The sequence below is a fragment of the Amblyomma maculatum genome, chromosome 1 (genome assembly GCF_055883805.1).
Source record: "Amblyomma maculatum isolate TAMU_Amacu chromosome 1, ASM5588380v1, whole genome shotgun sequence".
NCBI lineage: Eukaryota > Metazoa > Arthropoda > Arachnida > Ixodida > Ixodidae > Amblyomma > Amblyomma maculatum.
In genome coordinates, this window is record NC_139344.1 from 68,434,306 (window position 1) to 68,444,211 (window position 9,906).

Sequence of the window (9,906 nt, forward strand, 5' to 3'; positions counted from 1 at the left end):
AACACAATTTTAAATGCCTGGCAGAAATAGTGCATTGTGAACTAATGAAATAAAATTGATATTAGGTGTCAGTGAGCGTCGTACGCTGCATTTGCGAGCTTCTTAATAAGATTATCAACATCCAAGTTCCATGACATGTTACATCGCATGTCACACCTCGACAGTTTACCGATGAAGCTATTTTTGTGCATGTTAAACTAAGCCTAAGAACGAGTAATTAGTTTCCGGGAATTTGGTTCTTAGGTCTGAAAAACTGGTTAAGTTTTTGTTGCTCTAAATTTAATAAAGATGTACTGTGTATCGACGTCATGGTACACCGAATGCCAGGGGGAAAAGAGCACCGCTTTATTTGAGCAACGCGTATTTATACAGATGGCTTGGACAGCAGCGTATCGGCTGTTGCGTATCAGTTGTACATTTTGAGGCCGCACTGCGCATGCTGTCCCTGACGCATACGATACATCTTCCTTCTTTTGGGAAGAAAACTAAAAACAACAACAAAGCAAAGTTGCAAGCACGACATGGGCTCAGTGCACAAAAGAATAACTTAAGACATTTGCTGAAAGTCTCTGCCGTATTCCAAGCGTCGCGGGGGTGCACGTTGTCTCTGCGATCGTCTTAACCCCGGAGCGCTTGACACTGCATCACCATCAGATGTCACTGGTCGCGGCTGATGCTGCGGCGTGCTGTCCTCAATGGTGTCATCGCTGTCGTCGTCAAGTTCACTCAGAAAGTTTTCTTTCGTAGACATGAGATGTTTTCGATTGCGACGCAGAAGTCTGCCGTCTTCTGTTAGAACATTGTAGGACCTCGGTTCAGCACAGCGCTGCACGACCTTTGCTTTTTTGTCCCAGACAACTTTCTTCACGCGCACAACGTCACCTTGTCTCAGGGGTGGTAGGAGTTGCCGGTCTCTCTTACTCTGGCGATGCTTGGCAATATGCAAACTGGGACCTTCTTGAGTGTCTGGTAGCGTTGTTCGTAGCTTTCTGGCCTGAAGAATCTCTGCGGGTGCCGCAGCACCTTCCAGTGGGGTTGTCCTGTAAGCGAGCAAACCAAGCCAGAAATCTTGATTGGCTTCATCAGTTTTCTTTAATATTCGCTTCACCACCTGTACCCCCTTTTCTGCCAGGCCATTCGACTGTGGGTATCTAGGGCTAGAAGTAATGTGCTGGAAATCATATTCTCTTGCAAATGCAGCGAACTGGTAGCTTGAAAAAGGGGGTCCGTTGTCTGAGCATACCTCCATTGGTATGCCATATCTAGCGAAAATAGCGCTTGTTGCTTGAATGACAGTCCTGGCCGATGTATCCTGAAGTAATTCCACCTCCGGAAAGCTTGAGAGCGCATCGTAAACACAAAGATAAGGTCTACCCCCATAGTAAAAAATGTCGATTCCAACTCGGTACCACGCTTGCGTGGGCACAGAGCGCATCTGCAGCGGCTCACGCGGCTGGCTGTATGCATATTTCCGGCAGACTGCGCATTTCTGGACAAAGGCTTCAATGGCACTATTCATGCCTGGCCAGAATATCGCTTCCCGGGCTCTGGATTTGCATTTGCTTATACCCAAGTGGCCTTGGTGAATTTTTTCCAGAATTTCGTGCTTCATGCTAGTGGGAATCACCACTTTGGAGCCCTTTAACAAAACGCCCTGAACCTGCGAGAGCTCGCCAGTAAATGGCTTCAGCTGACCTTCAACCGGTGTACCTTCTCTCAGACTTTTGAGTACACTGCACAGATATTCATCTTTGTTTGTCTCGGCGACCAGTCGAGTTAAAGTTCTATGGCTCACGCGAGACGAAACTACACTCACGGCGTGTACTTCTGCATCTTGGCTGTCGATGTCGGTCTTGTCACAGTTGAGTGAAGCCCGGGACAGCATATCGGCCAGGAAGAGGTGCTTTCCTGGAACAAAAACAATCTTGATATCGTAACGAAGCAGTCGCAGAAAGAAGCGTTGCAGCCTTGGCGGCATGTCACCAATCGCTTTTTGAGATATCGCTATCAAAGGTTGATGATCGGTTTCCACGATAATGTGACGACCGTATGTGAAATGATTGAACCTTTCACAACCGTACATAATCGCCATGGCTTCTTTTTCTATCTGCGAGTATCGCTGCTGGGCTTCCGTCAGAGCTTTAGACGCGTATGCGACCGGCTTCCACTCATTATCGTGAAGCTGTAATAATGCAGCACCTAAGCCGTTTTGTGATGCATCGCATGAAATTTTAGTTTCTTTTGCAGGGTCGAAAAGCGATAGGAGTGGTTGTTTGCTCATGCTGTCGCAAAGCTGGTTCCACTCTTTGGCGTGGTTCGCCGTCCATTCAAACACAGTGCCCTGCTTTAGCAAACCTCGTAGTAGTGCTGTCCTGCGCGCCAACGATGGCAGAAATTTGCTGAAGTAGTTTGCTACGCCGAGCATTCTTTGCACTGCTTGTTTGTCCTTCGGCTCAGGCATTTGCGTCATGCATTGTATCAATGAGTGGCTAGGTCTTACTCCCTCACTGCTGATTGTGTCACCTAGGAATTCTATTTCTGTCACGCCAACTGTGCATTTGGTCGGGTTGAAAGTCAAGCCAGCTCGTTCTGCCGCTTCTAGCGCTAGCCTCAGCCGGTCATTGTGCTCTTTCATCGATTTGCCCCAGACTAATACGTCGTCAACATATACTCTAACACCTTGTAGTCCATCGAAGATTTCATTCAGAATCTTTTGGAAAACCTCTGAAGCAGATGAAATCCCAAAAGGTAACCTAAGAAAACGGTACCGCCCGAAAGGCGTTGCAAATGTGCACAGTTTTGACGTTTCCTCGTCCAAGGGTATCTGGTGGAATCCGGCGTTCGCATCGAGGCGCGAAAAAACAGTTGCCCCGGCCAGCTCCGCCTCTATGTCTTCTCGCGTTGGCATCTGGTAATGTTCTCTTTTAATACATTCATTAATCTTCCTGGGGTCCATGCATACCCGAAGTTTTCCATCCTTTTTTCGTACTATCACAAGAGGGCTTACCCAGTCAGTGGGCTCCGACACCTTGGAAATGATTCCACCCTGTTGCATGCGTCGCAGCTCTTCCCGTAGTGGCTCCCGCAAGGCTAGTGGAACTCGTCGCGCTGGCTGCACTACCGGCACGGCGTCATCGCGGAGTACCATATGGTATCGACGCTCAACGCAACCCGTGCCGCTGAACAGATGACGGAATTCGTCTACCACTGTTTGTGTTGAATCTTGAGACACGGCGTGCACCTGCCGCGAAAGGAGTCTAAGGCGTTCGCAGGCTTGAAGGCCTAGTATCGCTTGCCCTTTGCGCACAATGAAAAACTGTAGAACGGCGTTGTGACCATTAAGCTTTACTTCCGTAGTGATCGTGCCAAAGTGTTGAATTTCGCTTCCGCCGAAGGACCGCAATGTCGCGCAACTGGGCTTCAGCGGTGGTTTTGGCAGCATCTTGTTTAGGACACTGAGGGGAAGAATATTGGCTTGTGAACCGGTGTCAACTTTCATGCACACCGACAAGTTGCCAACTTGTGCTTGAGCAAGCCAATCGCGCTCACGGACAGTGTTTCTGACAGCCACGTTGAGTACATCGAACTCTTCCTCGGAACCAGTGAGCTCACTTATTTGCTGCTTTGCTTTACAGCAGACCGCAAAGTGGTTTTTCCGCTGGCACTTACGACAAGTACGACCAAAAGCAGGGCAGCTCCGCGGTGCGTGCGTTCGTGCGCAGCTTTGGCAGATATAGGCCTGCTGCCTTTTACGATGGGTAGAGCTCGTTTTGTGGACTGGGTCGACCTGATGATGGTCTTGTTCCCATATTTCCTTATGCGCCGCGGCTGCTTCGGCAGCCTTGCAGATCTGTTCTGCTTTCTGGAGGGTGAGCTTGTTATCTCTCAATAACTTCTCGCGTATCTTGTCGTCAGTTATACCAAAAACAATTTGGTCTCTGATCACTGAATCGAGTAACCCAGCAAAGTTACAAAGTCGTGCTTGAGTCTTCAAATCTCTCAAAAAGTGCTCGAATGGCTCGCCAGGTTCCTGCACTCGCCTCCTGAATAAGTAGCGCTCATATACTTCATTGCTCTGGGCTGCGCAATACTCGTCAAACTTTTTGATTACCGTCGCGTAGTCACTGCTGCTTTCATCTTCCGAAAAAGTAAAGGTGTTAAATACCTCAATTGCTTCTTCACCTGCGGTAGTCAGCAGTAGCGCTGTTTTCGTTGGCTCTGGTCGAGGCTTTGCTGTTTCTGTCGCCGTCAGGAAAAGCTGGAACTTCTGCTTGAACAGCTGCCAATTCTTTGCGATGTCCCCTTTCAGGTGAAGTGCGTCCGGTGGCCTTAAGAAATCCATTTCGTGGCTTATTTTTTCGGTCTGCTCGTCGGCGTTAGCCACTTCTGACACCATGTATCGACGTCATGGTACACCGAATGCCAGGGGGAAAAGAGCACCGCTTTATTTGAGCAACGCGTATTTATACAGATGGCTTGGACAGAAGCGTATCGGCTGTTGCGTATCAGTTGTACATTTTGAGGCCGCACTGCGCATGCTGTCCCTGACGCATACGATACTATCTGACTATCTGACTATCTGACGTGACTATCTTACGCAATCATTTTGTTGGTTTTCAGGGCAAATTGGTTTATTATTAATGGTTTTAGAAATAGCCTCATATCATCTACATAAAGGATAAATGTAATGCACAGATACGCAAAGTGGTCCTAGAATAATATTTTGTAGCATTCCTGAATGACTGGGCTTTTTGTGCGATGAAGAACTGGTAGTTATTCCAGTATTGAAGGTGCTCTAAATACATTGCGATGAGCTGAAAGAAGTTACCACGAATTTCGAGACAGTTCTCAAGACCGGAGACAATTTCTTCTTTTATTTATGCAGTCAGGCTTTTAAGGAGTACACCAATATGCCATCCATTCTTTTGCCATTTTCATTCTTTCATCACCGAGCGCCACCCTAGAGCCAGAGCGATGACGGCACGCGGCTCCCGTCTCTTCCTCCTCTTCTTCTTCTACCACTACTACTACCACCACTACCACTACTACTACTCCTACTACTACTGCTAATACTACTGCTAGTAGTACTACTACTGCTACTGCTTCTGCTACAATAACAACTACTACTACTAGTACTACTACTACTACTACTACTACTACTACTACTACTACTACTACGACTACTACTACTACTACTACTACTACTACTACTACTACTACTACTACTGCTACTGCTACTGCTACTGCTACTACTACTACTACTACTACAACAACTACTAGTACTACTACTACTACTACTACTACTACTACTGCTACTACTACTGCTACTACTGCTATACTACTTCTACTGCTACTGCTACTGCTACTGCTACTGCTACTACTACTACTACTACTACTACTACTACTACAACTACTAGTACTACTTCTACAATAGTAATTTTTTATTCTAGTTGCTAAAACGTTGTAGGTCTTTGTTAATAAAGGCGTTTGGTGTCTGTTTCCTTAACAAACCATCTTGTGAATATGAAATAACTTCGTGCTTATTGACAAAAATGAAATCTAAAAACGTCTCAAAATTTTCGGAAGAAAATTAAATGCAAGCTTCGCAGTCTCTAACATTTTTTTCCCGGCGATTCTGGAAGACTCCTTGAGATCTATTATGTGCTCTAATAAATAGCGTCAGTATGCGGGATGTGTACATTTATTTATTTATTTATGGCGCTGAGTTTGCCACACGGCATAAAAGGTGGTGGTATAGAGTCACAGGAATGTGTGGAGTGTACATTGCCGGACTATTTTGGAGGTATTAAGTATTTTTGTTTTCATTACTTTTTAAAACCCTGTTGCTCCGGCGCAGCTTCAGTGATTGTAACAGGGGCCGAAAATGCAGTATCACAATATTTTCATCGATGATGCCGATGACACTAACGATGCTAACACAGAGACCAGTTGCGGTACCAGAACAGTTGTGGTAGGCGTATGTGCTGCCTGCAGGTTGTATCAATAAATTATTAAATGCATCAGATAATTGAAAATTGGAACGGACATGCAATCTAGAGTTATTTGAACCAATGAATTCTTATATTGCTTAATGAATTATTGTTGTACACATCCACCAAGTGCTCCCACTATAGTAACCAGTCAGTCTATAGAATCAAACATGTGCAGAAAAGGTTCGTGCAGCGTGATGATGGCAACTGAATAAAAAAGAAGTGAGGCTACATGAATGTCACACATCTGCCCTTTCGGACTGATTGTATTCTATCGGCTTTCTTTTTATTAATGGCGCCGCATCGTTTCGGTACATTGAAGTGGAAATTCTGGTCTGCATTCTACAGGATGTTCTTTTTTTAACTGCTTACAGATCGTTATTGTAAACCCTGTGAGGGATACGTCTGTGCGGTCAGTGCGGTCTTTGCAGTGGGTCTGTACAGCAAGGCGGACATTGTGTATACTTGACAAAGCTCAGTAATTAAGCAGTTCATGTACTAAAATGATCTAATCAACTATTTTACTTCTGTTATTAGGGTTCAAGTTTATCTTAACATCTTTACCAAATAAAGGTCGTCAATTGAACAGCTGAGTTTAGTTAATAAGGTTTCATTGTCGGCAATGCGGTTCGACATATTTAACGTCAAAAATACGCATTCTTATAGCGCGTAAAGCTGGCTCCCTGCAATGCATATTTTTTATATGGCGTCGATTTGTCTATGTTACGCTGCAGAAGCAGTGAATGTTATTTACCCGACAGTACAATGTCCAGCGACGCCGTTTTAAAAAATCGCAGTGCGGGAAGCCAGCTTCACGAGCTAAACATTTGTATTTTTCACGTTAAATATTTCGAGCTGCACTGCCGATACATAAAATTTAACAACTGTACTCCGACTTTCTGTTCACGGCCTTCATTTTCTTAATATAAAATTGGATCCTAAAATCAAAACTAAGAACGTTGATTCGTTAATTTTAAGTAAATAATTGTTTAATTACTGAGGTTTATCACGTGCAGTATATAATATCCGCCTGCTGTACAATCCATTTGCAACGACCAAACGACCACACTGACATATTTCTCACATTTTTTCAAGAAACAATCTGTAGACGGTTAAAAAAATATAGCTGTAGTTTATCTTGTGGTTAAACCTAAAGTAACGCGGGAGCTAACTGCATGGCTACGCTTAGGTTCGACTTGAAAGTAGACATGGCTTTTGCACATAGTATTTCACTCTGTGGTTTCAGGGGCACTTTTTACCACTAAAGTGCGATGCAGTGAAAGCCTCTATCGCGCGGTGGTCCGATGCCCTCCACTACGGCACCTCTTTCTCTGTGTTTTCACTTCCACCTTCGCGATGACGCAATAGCGTAAGCTACCAGCCAACATATAAAGCCTCGCTTTAACCGAGCCGTATGAACGTGTCTGCGTGGCCTAGAGGTAACGTGAATGCAGTGGTTTTGGCAGGCTGATTCTGATATCACCCTCCCGTATGAAAGGAGAGACCCGAGTTGGAAGCTCCTGCCAAACATAATGTCAGGAAGCCCTACGTCCAGTTAGTGCTCGGTCATATCAGGTGCCAGCTACCGCCTCCCACGACATACTTCATCATCATACTTCATCATCATCATCATAATAATTATCATCATCATCATCATAATTTTCTTCTTCTTTCGGACAGGAACGGGCAGGCACCGGACAGGCACGAACAGGCACGGCGAAATGGCGAGAATGTGGCCAATGTAGCTCTCGCCACAAAAAAAAAAAAAAAAAAAAAAAAAAAACATAACTTCTGACTCAAAGCTGCCTTCATTTTGTGCGCACGAAGCACACAGAAAATACGTTGTTTTCGTTCCTTCCATTGTATCTCTTCGCTTTTTATAGTATGGGAGGTAATGAAAACGCCCTCTTTGGTAGCTTTAACTTACGTATGTGGTATGCGAACCAAATTACTCAAGCAGTCAATCCACTTTCACGTACTCTGAAAAACGGCAATTAGGCCTGTTACGCCGCGCGCGCGTTTAGGCCTCTTAGTGCTACGCTGTGCGTGGTTACTGGAAGCCTTCATGACAGAACTTTCTTTCGCTGTGCGCTAGCCTCCTTCTCTATGCGGTGTCCGCTGTGCAGCAAAGTGCCCCAGCGGTGGCTGAGGAACTGTCTCTTTCTGCCGCACAACGAAGCTCCTGGCCGCCGCGAAGTTTGCGTTTCCGCGAAGATAAGATAAAATTATATCAATATGAACAAAATTCCCGTGCACTAACATTTTGGTGCACGTTAAAACATCCCCCCCCCCCCCCCCCCCAGCAGGTGGAAAATAATTTCAAGCCCCTCCGCTACCGGCTGCTGCGCGACGCTTCAGTGAGAAAGCTATTCACACGGGTCGCATTCCTGAAGAACTGCAAGATGATCTACACAGAGCTCTCACCAAATTACGTCCAAACACTGTCAAACTGACGCGGATTCCTGGTCACGTTGGAATCCCAGGCAATGAGCTAGTGCATTGCCTCGCCCGTGAACTTGAGCACCGGGCGCCTGGAATTCCCTGGCCTTATCCACCCACGTGGGATGGTACTCTACACTAGAAAAAAAGAAATCAACACGCACTATGACAACATTAGGGAAACTCTTCGTTCACTTCCTCTTCCTGATAAATCCCTCAATACCACGCAAATACGCGCACTTAGACGCATACAACTAAATACACTCCTTACTCCCGCGCGATAATTTCTATACCGAATTAGACACTCCCCCGCATGCCCAAATTGTCCTGAACACTATGCAAACTTAGAACACTGCATGTTTTCCTGTCCTGTCGCAATACAGTCACCTCACTTTCCACACCCTCCTCCACGGTACTGGTTGTAACGACTATATGAATAATATATATATATATATATATATATATATATATATATATATAAGCAGATAAATAAAGGGGAAATGAGGGTGCTCGTTATAATACATGAAGGAAAGAAGCTAACAGTCGGCGATGCCAAGGAAAGCATTGGGGAATATGTTTTATGTCTTTTTTTAATTTTTACTTGGATAATCACAGAAATGAGTAATGTAATCTGCTTAGGGGAAAGATAATTAAACACAAAGTAGAAGAAAAAACAACGTGCCGATGGTGGGGACCGAACCCACGACCTCCGAATATCGCGTCCGGTGCTCTTCCAACTGAGCTACATCGGCCGCTGTCCCCCCTGCTACTTTTTCGGGTATTAATGTTGTCTGTATACGAACCTTGAGGGTGTTCACCAGCGCCACCCTCAACCATAGCGGCGGACGTGGAACGTCCTGTGTTACCGTCAGCGTCACGTAGAACGTGATCAAGAGCGAGGGCGAAAGCTGTGCTAGAACCCTCTTACGCTACCTATGGCTTCAAGACTGCCAGAACCGAGACCCCCGTAAGCTACAAGCAGATCAATTAAGGGGAAATGAGGGTACTCGTTATGTAATAGGGCGTTTATTGACGCTCAGATGGAGAGCTGTGAGGAGAGGACCTTGCAACGGCGAGCCCAGCGTACTTCTTCTTTGTCTTCGTCGCACAACGCACAGGTGCATGTCGATGGCTGAAGTGCTGACTATCACAGTACATTTTCCCCCCGGGTAAAAAAAAAGGAGCCATCCTGGCGACTTATGGCGCGGAAAGCACAGCGGGGTCATAGAATGGCTTCAATCGGTTCACGTGAACTGTTTCACGACCACGGCGACGCAAGTCCGCAGAGGGCGTGACGGGCTCAACTACGTAGTTGACTGCAGATGTTTGCTGGAGGACCCTATATGGCCCGTGGTAGCGAGCAAGAAACTTCTTTGAAAGGCCAGGGGTTGTGGAGGGCACCCAGAGCCACACCAAAGAGTTCGGGAGATATGACGAAGCTTCGCCGGTATCACGGAGGTATTTTTGTTGCCACTGA

The 9,906-nt window shown here is 45.9% G+C and overlaps 1 protein-coding gene across 2 annotated transcripts; it reads right to left on the minus strand.

Annotated features, from left to right (window-relative positions):
* Nucleotides 1-330: 330 nt before the first annotated feature.
* LOC146202735 (uncharacterized) lies at nt 331-4,454 on the minus strand. 2 transcript variants are annotated; one of them, XM_084588291.1, is made up of 3 exons: nt 4,166-4,454; nt 1,817-1,908; nt 331-1,040 (listed from the first exon to the last, which is right to left on the minus strand). In XM_084588291.1, exons 1-3 carry the CDS (start codon nt 4,394-4,396, stop codon nt 548-550), a joined length of 816 nt encoding a protein of 271 aa, XP_084444417.1. In that variant the 5' UTR covers nt 4,397-4,454; the 3' UTR covers nt 331-547. The 2 variants fall into 2 exon arrangements, with proteins under 2 accessions (XP_084444417.1, XP_084444416.1); XM_084588290.1 differs by having other exon boundaries at nt 3,008-4,454.
* Between the last annotated feature and the right edge of the window lie 5,452 nt (nt 4,455-9,906).

Excerpts from the sequence above, each read along its gene's own strand:
- LOC146202735 (XM_084588290.1), bottom strand. The coding sequence starts at position 4,396 with ATGGTGTCAGAAGTGGCTAACGCCGACGAGCAGACCGAAAAAATAAGC. Across the intron at positions 1,909-3,007 it reads TGTCGGAGCCCACTGACTGG|GAAAGCACCTCTTCCTGGCC; the intron begins GTAAGCCCTCTT and ends TTTTTGTTCCAG. Across the intron at positions 1,041-1,816 it reads AAGATGCAGAAGTACACGCC|GACAACCCCACTGGAAGGTG; the intron begins GTGAGTGTAGTT and ends GCTCGCTTACAG.